The following is a 16,707-nucleotide window of genomic DNA, read 5'->3' on the forward strand; positions in this document are numbered from 1 at the left end:
TCCATGAGAGAAAAAAAGAAAATACAAAGTAACTAATTTCACATGACATTTATCCAGCCAGGCTGTTTGATTAAATATTGTATGTGTGTATTTTAGAGATGAGCAGCTTGTTCACCACCCACATCCATCCAGTCTACGTCTTATATCTGTGTCTTTTCTGGGAATCCGTGTTCCAACATATTTGAATGTGCTTCCATGATGTTTGTTCTGTCTTTTGTTCCCGCCATCCCAGTGTGGCTCATTGAAACTGCATTGTGTTTCCAGGTGGAGAGCGTAACTGTGGAGTACATGAGCTGATCTGCGTCAGAAAAGGTAGGGCGGATCAGACTCCACCCTGCTCATCAGCATCTATCACCACCATGTTGTTCTGTTCCACTGGTCCTCTGTGATGCCTTCACTGTCGTTGGGCTTGTGTTGTTTGTTTGAGGCTTGTTTTGTTGTTTGTGCGCATTGCTTGTGTTCATGTTTTTTCTAGGTTGATGGAAAATCTATGAATTATTATATTCTATAATAATGAAATGAAACAAGAGAATTATGATACTGTACAAACCGAAGCATTATCAAATTGATAAAAAAATATTATTAATGTACAAATGATATATAAACAATTGATCTACCTAATTTACACATCCAAAAAGGGTGGGAAGAAGTTAACACTTATTTAATCCTATCCCTTCTCCCAAAAACTAAATTATTAAAACAAAAATGTTATGTATTTTTAAGTTTTGAAAATGGATTTAACAAAGATTATCTATATGAATTTTAGCAATATCATATAGATAATACTAGCTTTTTTTGTATCAGGTTGTAGCATTTTGTATGATTAATAATAATAATATATAATATAATTATAATAAAAATAATTATAATAAAAATACTAATATTAATCATTTCACCTAATCTATTGTAACCCAGCCAGAATTCACAACACGTTGTTACTGCTCAGTAAGAACTCAGTGCATATACATATTTTATCATCTGATTTTTATTAAAAATAAGAATAATTTAAACCCTTACCAATACAATTTCAATACCAGCTCTGCTATCCTGTCTTGTTGCAACATGTTCTTGTTATTACACAAAGTGAAGCAGACATGATTTATTTTATTTATGTAACTGCATGTATTGAAGGTTATGAGGTGGAACACTTCTGAAAGACCAGCTTTGAAAAACTGGCTTGTTAAAATATTACCTCTCTTAGTCACGGCAGCATATTCATATTTATGATGGAGATAACTCTTTGTTAAAGCAAAGACATGAAGCACATCCAGAGAGTGCTTATCATAGCGTGAGTCAGCTGATGGTCTGGTGGTTGTGTAAGTGTGTGCATGTTTAATAATTTGGGTTATCCCGTGTGTGTGTGTGTGTGTGTGTGTGTGTGTGTGTGTGTGTGTGTGTGTGTGTGTGTGTGTGTGTGTGTGTGTGTGTGTGTGTGTGTGTGTGTGTGTGTGTGTGTGTGTGTGTGTGTGTGTGTGTGTGTGTGTGTGTGTGTGTGTGTGTGTGTGTGTGTGGTTTTGTAGCCACACAGTAGGTACTGAGCTTGGGGGCATTGTATGAACAAGTGTAGGAGTGCTAGTGAGAGTGCTCATGGTCTGCCTGTGGAGTGTGTGGGTTTATATCTGCTTTTTGAGTGCGTTTGCTTTTTCACTTTCAACACGGCAACTGTTTCCAAGCGGACAAAACTCGACAAAGACAATAGAGACGTGCAACATTTAAGTGACAAAAAAACAACTCTGACAACTTAAGCAAATTAGCATTTATTATTTGTGTCCAAATACTAAGAAATACGTTCTTTAAATCCTAAACATAACTGACATTTTTAGTATTGTAGCGTCATCTTATGTTTTTATAAGTATGTTTATTTATTATATTATTTTATATTTTATATTAATATAAACATTTTATTTCATCTTTTTTACTCCAACTTTTATTAATACCTTTTAATACCATTATATATTTTTGTATCTATTCTACTGCCTTTTCTTTTCCTTTTTTTGGACATTTTACTTTACTAAATTCTTAGTTTTATAAAAATATTTTTATTCAAATGTTATTGTATCTTATTATTGCAGGTTATACTTTTAACTTTTCAAATGTCAATAATTGTTTTATTTTGTTTGGTTGGACAGTACATTGAATGTTTATGTTAGTATAAATATCTTTGTTTTATTGTATTGCATTATTGATTCAACCTTGTGTTCTTATTCTTGAATACATACAGTATTTTAATCCTTTTATTTTTTATTCATCTTTTAATTAGTTTTATTCTAAAATAGCATCATTGTGAAATGTCAACCCTTCAGTGACTTTTAGCCACATACAGTACCTGAGAAGGATCGCTATGGCAACATGGTCAGCTCAGGTGTCCTTTTTCCCAGCAACGTCCTCATGCTCCTCATGGGGGTTCTCTTAGTGCTCCCAGGCATGGTGGGGGATGTAGGAAGATGACCTTTCTGAAAGGCACCGACTCTCACTCTGATTGTTGGTACATCTTTGATTGTCAGGATTCTGATATTTTCATTATGCTCTTCAGTTCCTAGATAAGTTATTTTAAGCAGATATGGACTAACAGGAAAACATTAAGATTCAGTAACGTTTACCCGGTTCATTAAATTAGACCAGCTGTTCTTTTTTGAGAGGTCAGGTGTAGATGTCATGTGCATAGTGCGCAGTGCAGACCCCTTTCTATTTGTTAAACACAAGAAAAGGTCATGTGTCCACTGTGGCTGGTGATTGGTCAGTTATTACCCTATACACACATTAAGCTACCCTTCTTCCTGTCACTCAGCCATGTCATAGCTAGAGTGTGTGGTGCAGTTTGTTACCATTTTATGGTTGCTTCCCACCATTTATCTGAGAGCTTCTTGTGTAACAAAGTCTTTTACTGTTTTATATCTTTGTTCTTTCTGTGAGTCATCATTCAGTCCCCCGCTCATTATCTAAGGGCTCTTCTCAGTAATTTGATGAATACAGCGAGTATTCAGTTTAATAAGGTTGGTTAAATAAGTGGCTAAGACTAAACATATGTTAGCTATGTTGCTTGCTACGTAATCACTATCTAAAAACTATCTGGAGTTGAAATGTTACTTGGCTAGATTGCCAACAAACTACACCAGCTAATGCAATTTGTCATACTAACATACTACTATTGCAAACCATTCTAATTTTAGCAAAAAATAATGAAAAGATGCAAAGCTAAGATTCAGATTTAGGATTTCTTTTCTGCTAGCCAAGAGCTATGCACGTCATCACATCAAACTAGCATCCTTTAGGTTAGCTAACTAGCTATAACTTAGCTACGCAGCATAGATCTGGCCTTAAGTCAGCTATTAAAGTCAGTTGCTAGCTAGTAATACCAATGTTGAAAATACAACATAAAAATAGTACAGATAGTAACATTATTCTAAATATAATTTGTTATAATAAGCAAACTAGCCCACTTTAGTTTAGCTAGCTAGCTATAACCTAGCTATGCAGTATTGATCTGGCATCATGTTAGCTATTTTAGTCAGCAGCAAGCTAGTTGATATAACAGACCAATGCTTAACATACAACATAAAAAATGTACTGATAGTTACATTGTTCTAAATACAGTTTGTAATAATACTTTAATGTCAGATCACTGTGTTGGCAGGTTCCCTGGATTGCCCATGCCTGAAGAAGGCAAGGGTAGCAACAGAGTTTTTGTTTCATAGAAAGGAGTCTGTGTCACAGCATTTAAATACAGTGTTGGCATATTGTCACATGTGGTAGATGTGAAGGGAGTAAAAGTGAGGAATTACGCCTGATTACACTTTGTTTATGGAGTAAAGAACATTTGAAATATTGTAGTCCTCAATCAAGAAGCTAAAAGTGAAGAGACAAGCTGTCTGTGGATTCCTGTGATTGAATATTCCTTGCCGTGTTTTAGCCAGTTGGGGAACAACACAGAGCAGGATCCTGCTCCATCTGTGCTGTGAATAATTCAGTCAACACTGAGAAGCTGGTGCCGTGTTAGCAGACTGGCCTTCCCGTGGGATAACGCCTCCTACTCCCACCATGTGACCAAACATTATGGGCTACCTGTAATATTCCACACTCATTACAGACCAGGCATCTTTAACAGGCCATTTAATTACTTTGAGTCGACCAAGGGCCTGGACAAAAAAGAGAACAGCAGGTTTTGTAGCATTAACTTTAAGTCACAGTCAGTATGTGTTCATAAGAAATTGCGGAAAACTCACCCTTACTGATTCTAAAATCTGGTACACTTTCTTGCTAGATGAACTCATTATCTTCCTTCTGCACCAAGGCAGTCATTTGGTATAATTCAAAAACATTCACTTGACTTCCAAGCTAGGTTTCCATGTTGCATTGAGCCCAATTCATCATTTTAAATGCAGTATGTGAACAATGTTTCACTCTAAGTGCAGAAATATCTGTCAAATGTTAAATCAGTTGTATAATGTCTTTTGCTCTCTCAAAGTAAATCACCTTGATGATGTCATTACGGTTAAGTCATCTCGGGCTTGCAGACTAAACATGCATTAAAGAAGCCATGCATCACACAGTGTGGGCGCAGAATGTGACGGATGTGGCTATATTTATTGGGCAAGATTATGCCATTGGTTGCATTTGGCCCCTAGTCGACTTCAAATGCCAATGGCCTCCTTTGCCTTTGTTTCTTAGACTTTTGGACAGTTATGGAAGACACACAAGAGTTCCTCTTCAAGGGCTGAAGAAATTCAAGGTTGTTGAACTACTTCGTTCATTTTTAAACATTTTATTATACGTTTTGTAAATCGCAAGGGTTTGCGGTGGAGAAGGCAGCTGTAACGTTTTCTTGTACGTCTTTTTTGCTTTTCACTGCACTCAACAATCCACATTCCTCTCCCCATCTCATGGAGAGAGAATGGAGCACATAGTTTGTCTGTGTAGTTTCTATGCAGTGCTTGATAGTGTGCAGTGTTCATACATAAAAGCGTTGGTGCTGCCTGCTTGTTACACTGTGAATACAATCCTCTTCTGCAACACAGAGAAACCAGACTGCTTTATCCCATAGTGCACCACGCATTACACTTACCTGACCTCAATAAGTGCACATGTGTTTTAAACAGTCAATCTTGTGCAAACCAACCAGAAATGGCTTTATAGAGAAATGCAGTGATGACGAAATTGTGTAGACCGACCCATAAGTTAACCTCCCAAAGGGTTCCCTCAGCAAAAAGCCTTGGCATTTTTCCTTGGATTTTGGATAAAAAAAAATATATATCATAATATATCATATCATAACAAAAATCATCACCACTTATATAATGTTTGAAGCATAAATACAATCACCATAAGTCAAAGCTAACGTTATGCTATAAATTAACTACATCACGATGGCATGAGTTCATGTCAGCACCGCTAAGCTAAAGGCTATGGCATGTTTACCTTCAGCAGTGTCATGTAGCCACTTGTTAGCAAGCACCAATTCTATGAAACGAAGCAGCTTCAGACATTCACCAGTAGGTTATTTAATCACGTATTTTATGTCATAGACAAACCAGAACTTATTTCAGGCATAAAACCAAAATCAAGTCTAGAAAACCATTGACTTTGGCCTGCTGTACAGCTAAATTGGTAAATAACTGGTTCCAATCAGTCTCCCTGTTTCAGCTCTGTCTTTACATATTAAGGCACTGGTTGCCCAAAAAATTTACTTAATGCAAGGGAACCAGAAGTGGAAAAATGTGAACTCCTTTCCTGGTTTTAGGACACATTCCTGAACCACTCTTTAGGGGTCTGAGTATCGACACCGCAAAGATTTGATTATTGCCTTATAGTCTAAAGTAGAGTCTTATGAGGTCACTTCCCTCCCTTCATTACAGACACTTCCTCATGTATTACTCCATGAAAATGATGCGTTAAATGTCCCTAATGTTGAATAATACATTTTACTGACAGAACAAGACAACAAATGTCTCTTACATGACAGCTGTTAGCAGTGCTGCTACGCTGCTCTACAAACACAATCACTTCATTTTGTAATACTCTCTATAACATGTTCTTCTCGATCTTTATCTTAGCAGTATTTGCCTCAGCCAAATCTCATTATACTTGGAAAATGTAGTATGAATTTCCCCCCGGAAGTGAAATTTTTGTATCTTGGAGCTCTTTCACTGTGTGACAGCTTGTGAATAGTCGGTGACCCACTTCTCCTCTGACTGTCCCTGATTGTAACAACACATTGTGCCAGTATAAAATGTCAAATTCATTTCTAGAGCTCCCTGCAGGAGTTGATATTTATTGTGTGAAATTGAAGGTAGATTAATGCTGCACTTGTGTAGGGGTCTTTGAATTGAAAATCCACTTAATTATTGTGGTTCAGTATTTTAATTTTTAAATCATATTTTCTGTGGTTTAGTGTTTTTTACAACAAACATGTTAACCTCTTTAGACGGCTTTGATGTCACAATGGTCAATCTACAGAAAGCAGGGGATACTTTGGGATGTTGCCTAAGGGTTGCCTCTTGATGGCAATGGCAGTGATGCTTTGCATACACTTTATTAGGTAGCCCTGCTAGTAGCGGGTTGGACCCCCTTTTGCGTTCAGAACTGCCTTTATTCATCGTGGCATAGACTCGAGAAGGTGCTGGAAACACTGAAGGGGGTTATTTTCTGGCGTATTTTATGTCACAGGACAAAAGGCGAAGTCCGAAGCAGGAATCAGACCTGGCAACATTTTTGCAGTCTACTATTTTCCAATTTTGGTGAGCCTGTACGAATTATATTCTCAGGTTCCTGTTCCTAGCTGACAGGAGGGGCACCCGGTGTTGTCTTCTGCTGCTGTAGCCCATCTGCTCCAAGGTTCCACGTGTTGTGGTTCAGAGAGGGTCTTCTGCACACCTTGGTTGTAACCAGTCCAGCCATTCTCCTCTGACCTCGACAAGGCATTTTCACCCAGAGAACTGCCGTCTACTGGATAGTTTCCCTTTTTCGGATCATTCTCTGTAATCCCTAGAGATGGTTGAGTGTGAAAATCCCAGTAGATGAGCAGTTTCTGAAACACTCAGACCAGCCTGTCTGGCACCAACAACCATGCAAAGAAGTCTCTTAAATCTCCTTTCTTCCCCATTCTGATGCTCTGTCTGAACTTCAGCAGGTCCTCTTGGCCATGTCTATATGCCTAAATGCATTGAGGTGCCATGTGATTGGCTGATTAGATATTTGAACAGGTGTACCGAATAAAGTGGCCAGTGAGTGTATGTTTAGGGCTTTTATTGTGAAAGGCAGATCTAGAGCCAGAGGCAGACAGAAATACAGCGTGGTGTCATTATTCTAAAGCCATTATTAAGCAAAAATGTTGTTTATAGCCTAGATGAAAAACTGTACCATGGCCCTTCTTAAGAGAATCTGAATATTCTCCCCCTGTTGGTCAGATATGCAACCCTGGTTCTATGTAGGCCATCTTACATACATATTACAGGAAGTCTCCTCAACCTGATGTTAACATAATGTAGCACTTCAATGAAGATGTTTGAAGGTCACACATCATGCTGTCCTCTGTGGAAAGTTAGCTCATTGTCTGTCTGCTTTTCTGAATCCAGTCTGCATATCTGACCTGTGTTACTAAACCAAACAGTCTCTCCTCATGTGTTTTCTTTAATGAGCTCTGTGTAGCCTGTGTGCCTGGTGTCTGGAGTCACGCTGCACCTGAACCTGTTGCTATGGCAACACACCGGTTGTGTCTCTACTCCAGTGACACAACCGGTCTCTCAAATTCAAATAGCTTTATAAGCATTACCATAATGACATACAGTATTGCCCATGCATCCACAAGTAATACTCTTATCCCTCTTACTTATATTTGTAGGAAGATTTTTTTCAAGGTGTAATTTAGGTTTCATTCTTTGCTTTATATTTATTTTTTTGGTTACTACAAATACAGTATAACCCAACAAGGATTTTCAACAGGCCAAATAAAAACAATTACAATTATATGATTTATACTTTTTTCCAACGAGATTGATGTGTACCCAACTTATTTAAGTGATTTTAAATGTCATGTGGTCTGACCATGATTATGTTACGTATTATATGTTATGTTATTAAGTAACTGTCTTTATTTATTTTTCAGTCAATTTCTCGAGTGTGGACCCACATGTTTGCATTTAATTAGATATATTGTTAAAAGCATCTTACACTTCTGTCTAATAATGTGGCTGTTGCCTTAAGTTAATCGCCGTTTTTTTATTGTAAATTGCATTAATGAATTAAAAATGTTTTAAAAAATACAATTTAATTAAACATAGAATATCAGTGACTTATATTTAACATTTATAAATGTATAGTACTGTTCCCCAGCACTTTTTAAATGCATATGTTGGGCAATTGGCATACAGTAGTTAACATCATTTGCATTAGTTAGTCTGATCACCTGTGCAGTATGTACAATATTTAAACAACTATGATATTGAAGTAGTTATGGGAGTTTATGGACGTGCTGAATCAGGATTTTTAAGATTCAAAATTGACAGCCAAACCAGAAAGTTGCCATATTTGTACTTCACGTGTAGATGAACTTTTACTCTATTGTGAAATTATTTCTATGATTTTCAGCATCAGCATGTTTCTGCCAACTGTTATTGCTGCTTAAACTTTCTTAAATTATTAAGTTCAACTTTCTGGAGATTTTACTTGGTCATAGTGTGACTTGTTTACCAAATTGAAACCCTTCTTCTTTGTCAGCAGTGTGCTGAGGTTTTTGCAGCAGTATGTCTAACTGGAGTGGTGTGTCTCAGTCTCTCCAGAGGTGCTGGGGTTTCTGACAGCCATCGGTCTCTTCATCATCCTCATGACCTTTCTGTTCTGGTACCTCAACAACAAGTTGGCACTAGACAACCCAGGGAGCCTTCAGTGCCTTGATGACTTCAGGAAAAAAACCGAGCTGCAAGGTGAGCCTGCATTTCAATATCCTCAAGGTTTCAGGGAGCATTTCACATTATTTATTCGAACATGTCACATAAATCTTAGATTCTTTTGAATAGTACATCTGAGGCTCCCGGGCACATGAAATGTTGATGCTTGTAGTGAAGTTTGGACTGGTTGGAACCGGTGAAAAATAACTATGTGCCTATGTGAGTTGCTTTGGAATATAAAACGCTAAAACACTTCTTAGTTTCAGTAAGTAAAAAGCCAGACACTTTGGACAAATAACATTTTGAGATAATATCTTATATCAATGACCCATTTCGTGTCGTAGATGCATTTAAATACAGCATACATTTTTTGTTGTTTGATAAACTTAATACATTTAAAACTTGTGTAAATTAATTGAGGCCAACACAGATAACTTAACAAATGATAAAAAAAGTGCTCTCTGGTAGGCAGTGATGCTGTGGATATGTTCATGACTAACTGTGAAAGGGAGACAGAATAGCATAATGAAAGCGAGGCCTGTAGTCTGGTGTGGAAATCAGTCCTAAATGAGTTAGTATTTAAGTACTTCCGGGGTTCCTCGTCTCGAAAACAGTAGGTTTTTGGGCCGATACCTGAAACAAGTTCAGTGTTTAACACAAGCTTGCTGTATTTTCTTATTTTGTTCTATGACATAAAATGCATCGGCCAATACCCCATTGGTAAAGCTTTTAAGTGTCACCAAAAAGGCGGTTGCTGACAAGTGTCTAAATGTGGCTGTTAGCCATTTACTTTTCTGGCAATTGAATTTACACTTAAGTATCATAAATGTGTTTTTGCTACAAAGCGTATTTTCTGCAATATTCCCTTGCGATGCTAACTCCGAGTCAGCGTACAAAAATAGGTCCTCCCTGCACCGATTCAAATGCTGATGGTGTCACTAATGTGAAAATGTTTCTTACTAAAGTTAAAGGTCTCCTATCATGCTATATTTGAACAATATATTGTAGGGCAATATCTATTCAAAACTCGTCTGTGAAGTGTTTTGCTCAAAATACCAAACAGATCCCACATTGTAGCATGCCTCATACCCCTGTATTTCAGCCCTGTTCCTGAAGTGCTGTTTCTGTGACTGTAGCTTTAATTTGAGCTGAGCTGAAGCTGGCCACGTCCCTTTGGAGCGTCATGCAGCTCTCTCTCCTCTGAGAAAGTTTTCTACTGGCAGAAAACTAAACGCTGCCGGGATTTAATACCATATTATGTTCCGATACACATCCAGCATTATTTCTGAAACAGTATGGAGCTTAAGTGTTTCTCTCTCTCGGTTTACCACAAGGACAGGACCTTTATATTACACATAGTCTCTCCAGTACAGCGTTAGCTCTGAGTGTTAGCGATGCTTGCTAATGTAAACACAGACCATATTACTTCCAAAACAGCTGCGGAGGGGATTCAGGACTAACCTGGTCCTTCAGACTCTCTACATTTCATTTGTACAGAGAGTCTGGGCACTCTCCATCCCGAAGTGTTTTTTTACCTGAAGGCGGGTAATCTGTTGAAGTTTAAAACTGTTGGATCAGCCCAGTGCCACTCTGGATCTGCCATAACCAATCGCTAACGTTTGGTCGTGACGTATGCTCCTTCACCACTAAAGCGAGCTGGGAAATCAAACTTTTCGCGAACCCCGTGGGGAGGAGGGCCACAACATCACGGCCACCAACAAAACTCAAACAGTGTTTTTGCTCCGGCTTTAACTTCTGGACATTCGGCAGCATTTTCACAACGGACCGAATGACTTCGCTCGCATCTCTCTCCGCCCTATCGCTGAACTACAACTCAAACTCGCGCACAACCTCAACGTCATCGTTCTCAGCCACTCCCTCTGCTCGCTGATTGGACCGGTAAAGATTGGCCGGGGAAAACCTGCGAATATACCGAAAACCCAGACCTAGTACTGAAGGGAAATGAGAATTGAGTGGAAGTATATAGGCTAATTCAGGACCGTATCTGGGGGCAGTGGCGGGCCGTGCATTTCACACCTAGGCCTTCAGTGATGTCCTACACAGTCCTACCTGAATTATTCCACCTCTTAATGCTATCATTATGACGCCATGGCTCTAGAAACTATACATTTAGACAGAAACGCAGTATAACCGGGCGTTGCATCACCTTAACATAGTCAAGTACAACAGAGTTATATGAATATTTCCGAAGCATTTATAATCAATACATCAGCATTTACAGTTAACTTAATTAATCAGATTATCTGACAAACCGCTCCTTGACACCTGTGTCCGTCACATAACGCAGGACAAGTGCCAGCTGTGCTACATTACCCACATCTGACGTCTCGTCCACCATAACAGCGACAAAGGGTGCTTTTTTAATCTTCATTTTGATCTCTTCTCCCATCACTTCAGCAATAGCATAAATCAGGTCGTTTTGTATTTTGCCTGACGTCCCAGTAAACATGTTGTTTGTGTACAGGTGGTAATGCAAATCTGTGTTGTTCTCAGCAAGAAAGGAAAGAAGCTCCACGTAGTTTCCTCTGTTTCTGGACTCGGCGCTTTCATCGTGTCCCCTAAATGAAAGTTCCTGTTTACCCAAAAACAGGACACAATCAATCAGTCTTTCAATATTTCCCTATTTTTGTTCACCCTTTCGTTGTGGAGCTCCGTTTCCCTGCGCACTTGTTCGTTGAGCTGTAGATCCACTCGGGTGTCCCCAAAGGTTTTCAAAAGCACCAGTGCTTCCAAGTGCCCAGCTGTGCTTTGGTGTCTCGTTGCTGCCTTGGTTAGACAACTCAAGTTTGCAAATGTAGTGTGGCTCCAAACACCAAATCGATCAGTTGCAAATACCAGGCCTTCCCGGCAGTACAATTTGCAGTGCCTCTCGGAGGCTGTGAGCCAGGGGTACCGCTCGTAGTTTCCCTGCTGTGCTAGGCTCGCTAGCGTTGGAGTTGGTCGTTCCCTTCTCAAGATGTGTAGCTTTACTTAAAAAGTTCGTTTTGAAAATGGCGTTGTAATTATATCTGCGACCAAATTCATCTCTTCTCCTCCTTCAGCCATTGTGGGTTGAAAAAAATAGCTTGTAGAAATCTACACAAATTAGCTCGCTCAAGTTCTAGTTCTGTTTGCTAGCTTTGCCCATAGACTGTATGGCTCTGCCTACTGCCTAGCTCTGCCTCTCAATAGTGCGTATCCAATCAGAAGATGTGCACGTGCTAACGTTAGCGTACGCCTGCTAGCTGGCCCGTTGTCGCCACCTCGAAATCTGATTGGTTAACGCCACAGTTTTGTTTGCGTTCACTTTAAGCTACAGCCGCCCGCACTGTTGATTCTGAAGGCCTAAGGGCAGATTTCTTTGACCCTAGCAACACATTATGGCTGAAATATGATTGGATTAAAGCTCTAACATAAAGGCCAGCCCTCCAAATCTCGTTCTGAGGCTGGAAGCAGCGCAGCCAAGACGAACGCTATAAAATGAAGAGAATAGACTATGGGGAATAATTCAATACGTATTTGTGGAAAAAATATATCAACATTTAATTTATATTCTGATGATGTTTAGGCCAGCAGAGAAGGCCTTGCTGGCCCTGACGGCCCACCACTGTCTGGGGGACTATAGGTTGGGACGTGTGACGTGGGTGGGACGTTGCCAGGCGTTCAATGTAAAGCCAGCCCACATTTCGGTTATTGTGTCATAACCAAAGCAAATCTGGATCAGCTCGTTTGTACCTCCGTTTTTAGATGATGTGGGTAAGGAGTTAAAGAGAGAGGGTTATATTTCTGACACTCTGTGAGTGTCCTCACACACTGGGGACACATATTTATGTATAAAAGACAAGGAAAGTGCATATTGCATAATAGGGGACCTTTAAGTTAAAGCGAATATGTTATCCATTGCGTGGATTCTGGGCTTCTTGACTATACCGTGGTCCTGATCGTAAGTTTTCCAACCCTAGGCTCAAAAAAGCTAGACTTAACGGACCCATGCCATGCCACTGAGCCCAGCATGAGGCCTGACCTCTACATGGGGAAATCTTTCTCTGGCCTTTCTCCACCCACCATCAGATTACTGCTGCTGACAGATGTAGGCCTGTTTACCTGTCATCTGCCCGCAGGGCCTCAGATGTTTAAAAGGTTAGTGGCCCCAGGGAGCCCGCACAGGGAGCTGGCTCTACCCTGAGGAGCCCTCTGGTAAACATTCAGTCGGAAACAAAGGCAGGTTCAGGCAGTGTGAAGTGGTGAGGGGATCTTTTTACACAACGACTGATAGAATGCAAACAGACAATTAGCCCTTTTACTGAAGTAAAAGTATAAATACTAAGTAACATTTCTGATTTCACAATTGTACAAAAGTATTAGCATCAGAATGTACTTTAAAACAAAAAGTAAAACTTCTGATTCTGCACAATAATCCATTTCAGAACAATATAAAGTACTGAAGTTGTTCTTACAAATGTACTTTAAGTATTACAAGTGAAATAACCTGTATGCAGAATGGATCTGTTAACAGTGTTTTTTATATATTTCAGAGCATTTTAGTATTATGGCTTATCAATGTGGAAAAAATACAGTACTTGTAAAATGTGGCTGCAGCTTTTAAAGCTCTGCTGCCCCCTGCTGGACTAAATGTTGAACTACAACTGGAGTTAAAGCAAGGATGTTGATGTGACTGTTTAATGACACATCTCCAATAAATATTGTTGACTTTTAAAATTATATAGATAGTACATCACATGATTTCTTCATTTAGTTCCTTTAATTAGTTTTTCATTTCCCCTTTAATGTCTCTATGTGTGAGTGTGCCAAACATTAGACAGTAGCCAGGAAATAATCTTTATTTAACTATAGCTTTAAAAATCCCAAACATTTACTAATCACAAATAATGGGATGGACTCATGTTCTCTACTTCATTACATAATTATTATATTGCCTGAAAGTCTAAAAACATCTCTCTGTTGTATAACAGAGATATATTGCATAATGTGTGATGGGTTAATTATAGACAGAGCACCATGGCAACATAAGGGTTTCAAACTACCTTTATTAGGCTTTTGAGAATCGGAAACATGTTGAGTTATTCCCTGTGACTGTGCTCAATGTTTTTATTTGAGGTGTGTGGTTATTGTGTTCAAATATCTCGAGATTTAAACAAGAGCTTTATTGTCATCTGGGTTGGGAGGGCTACTTTAAAATATTTATTCTGTTACAATAACTAGTTTCCTGTACAAAAGGGCATCAAAATATGCCAAAAATAATGTAACCTGATTACTTTCTGATTGAAATAGACAAAAGAGAAAATAAATAATAAGATGTTTTTTTACTCAAGTGTATTATTATGCAAGACAACAGAACAGTGTGACGAAGAAATCGAGATATTTAAGATCAAGAATGATTTTATTGATAGGAAATGCTGCCTTTCATGAAGCATATGTGTATATATATCTTTTCTCTAAAGCCAGTTTATTTTTATTTCTTCTTTGAGATGTTTAGACTTTAGAATTGTTTATTTCCCCCTTGTTTTTTCTAATTATTTGCTATGCCTTGTATTGTATTATGCTGCTGCAACACAACAATTTCCCAGTGTGGGATTAATAAAGTAGTTCTTATCTTATCTTATTCAGGCAGCAGCCTACACACCAACACTTGAACACATGAGCACATACTAGAGTTTAAAAAAGCAGGAATAAAATCTGAGCTTTTAGACCCCTCTGAAAATGTCTCTCATCTTTCTTCTTTTCCAGCTTTTGTGACGTACCGTACAAACGAAACGCAAGGCACTAAACATGGGAGTGACACGCCATCATTCCGTTACACTCCTTTGATGCGTTTCCTCCCTAAAAGTAATATTAATATTAAGTTACCTTTATTATAAAGTTCTGTTTCACTCCTTGGCTCATCCCGGATATTTGTCTTTACCACAAAAGTATAAACAGGTATTTAAAAACACTGAAAAGCAATAAATAGAGAGAACTTTCAGGTGGATTCTACACTGGTTATTATCAGGAATTGTACCTGAAGTAATCTTTCTGCTCATCTTTTACAAAGCAGTTCCTCAGGTTCCCGGTGAAGTACAGGCTTGGGGCCAGCAGAGGCTGCCAGTGGTCTTCTTTGATCCTCACCTGTCCCAGAGTAACAGGGACGTCTTCCTCTACCCTCAACAGACAAAGCCTACGCTGATGCCGACCTGCAGGGCTCGTCTTCAGACAGCGAGGACGAACTAATGGGTCAGTACCAGGAAGCCGTCAGCCGCTCCCAAGGCCTGCGGGGAGGAGCCAAGGCGGCCGGGAACACCAAACACTCAGGAGGGTTCACCTGGGAGAGCAGGCAGAAGTACAGCGCGCTGACGGCCGACTATGACGGGTACAGCAGCGACGCCTCGGCTGATGACGGTACGTAGAATCACAGAATTTTGTCTTGAGTTAGTTGAACTTTTTCTATAATATTTGATATTTGATAAATATTTGAAAGCGTCCTGCGAGAGCAATTTTTCCTGCAAATGTGGTTCTTTCCGTACTTTGAAATGGTCTGGGTGGCCGCGCTCACACATCACAAAGATTTCAGTGTAGTCTTTGTTTTGTTTCTTCTTTGTTCTTTTCTCCTTAAGACTCTATCTTGTTACATTTTTATTCTTTATGCAAACAAATAAATAATTGTTACCAGATGTTATACAGGTTTTTGTGCATGTAAATGGTCTGCAAAGGCTAAAATTCCAAAAAAGAGAGAGAGTTTGTGGGACGGTACATCTCAGCCAGCTAACCAATCCGAGCAGACTGGGCTCTGGTTTCAGACAGAGGGTGAAAAGAGGTGCTGCAGCACAGGATAAAGAAAAATATAGAGCTTTTTGAACATCAAAGCCTGGAGACATGTCACAGGAGAGGCAAAAAAATACAAATATGAACCTGAACATTTGCATAATAGGTCCTCTTTGAAAACATGACTTTTTCACAATCTGAGGCAATAACCGCTGATTGTCAAAAGGGAAGTAGTATCTAAACTGCATGTGTAAGGAAATAATGAATCCTCACAATTTTAGTCATATTTTTCAAAAATCATTTGATATAAAACTCATAATCCCTTAAGTTATTTAGCTAACGTTTTTTTCCAAAGTGACATACACACAACTCATTACCATAGCACCATGGAAAAATGTAGGTACCTTGCTCAAGGACACATTGAAATGTTGACTGCAGGGGGAGGGCTCAAACAACTGACCCTCTGATTGGTAGACGCTGATTTACCACAGCACCAAAGTCGCCTCTATCTCCCTCTTTCAAATCTATCCCTTTAATCGAGACTAAAAGAAAGAAAGATGTCTTAACTAGTATTCAAGAGCTCTGGTGTTATTGCTATCAATAATCCAAATAACCTTTCCTTTTATTCTGGTAAAAACATTCACAAAGGATGCCCCAACGATGAACTCGTTTAATTTATTAATTCATTACCTTTCCCCTGATTGCTGCAGTAAGCTTGATCCAAACGCACAGACACTTCTTCACCTCTAAACTAACAAACATGAAGGCATACACACACACAGGGTACACACCAACACACACTGTCAGTTAATCCGGAGAGGTGATCAAAGCGGAGCTTCTGTTCAGCACACTCTCCGTGGGAGGGTTGTGAAACAGTCAACTGTCTGCATAATCTGCACAGCCCCAGCCTCACTTCTCTCTCTTCTGTTTTTTATTTATTTACCTGATGCATCTCTGCTTCCCATTTGCCTGGCTCCACATCAGAAGGCGTTTATCGTGGCGGATAGGAGGCAGGTTCTGCTTTCATTTCAATGCAGACCAAGTCTCAGGAGAGCACCGGCACTGA

General features: G+C 39.2%; 1 protein-coding gene across 2 annotated transcripts in view; it reads left to right on the forward strand.

The window, feature by feature from the left end:
- Positions 1 to 257: 257 nt before the first annotated feature.
- The window catches only part of syt14a (synaptotagmin XIVa), a 38,854-nt gene continuing 22,404 nt past the window's right edge, over positions 258 to 16,707 (forward strand). For both annotated transcript variants that reach the window (XM_063908027.1, XM_063908028.1), the window contains exons 1-3: positions 258 to 312; positions 8,766 to 8,918; positions 15,051 to 15,278. In XM_063908027.1, the coding sequence (XP_063764097.1) occupies positions 8,819 to 8,918; positions 15,051 to 15,278 (328 nt within the window). In that variant the 5' untranslated portion in view covers positions 258 to 312; positions 8,766 to 8,818. The remainder of the gene's footprint in view (positions 313 to 8,765; positions 8,919 to 15,050; positions 15,279 to 16,707) is intronic.

The sequence above is a fragment of the Eleginops maclovinus genome, chromosome 19 (assembly GCF_036324505.1).
Source record: "Eleginops maclovinus isolate JMC-PN-2008 ecotype Puerto Natales chromosome 19, JC_Emac_rtc_rv5, whole genome shotgun sequence".
NCBI classification, from domain to species: Eukaryota; Metazoa; Chordata; class Actinopteri; order Perciformes; family Eleginopidae; genus Eleginops; species Eleginops maclovinus.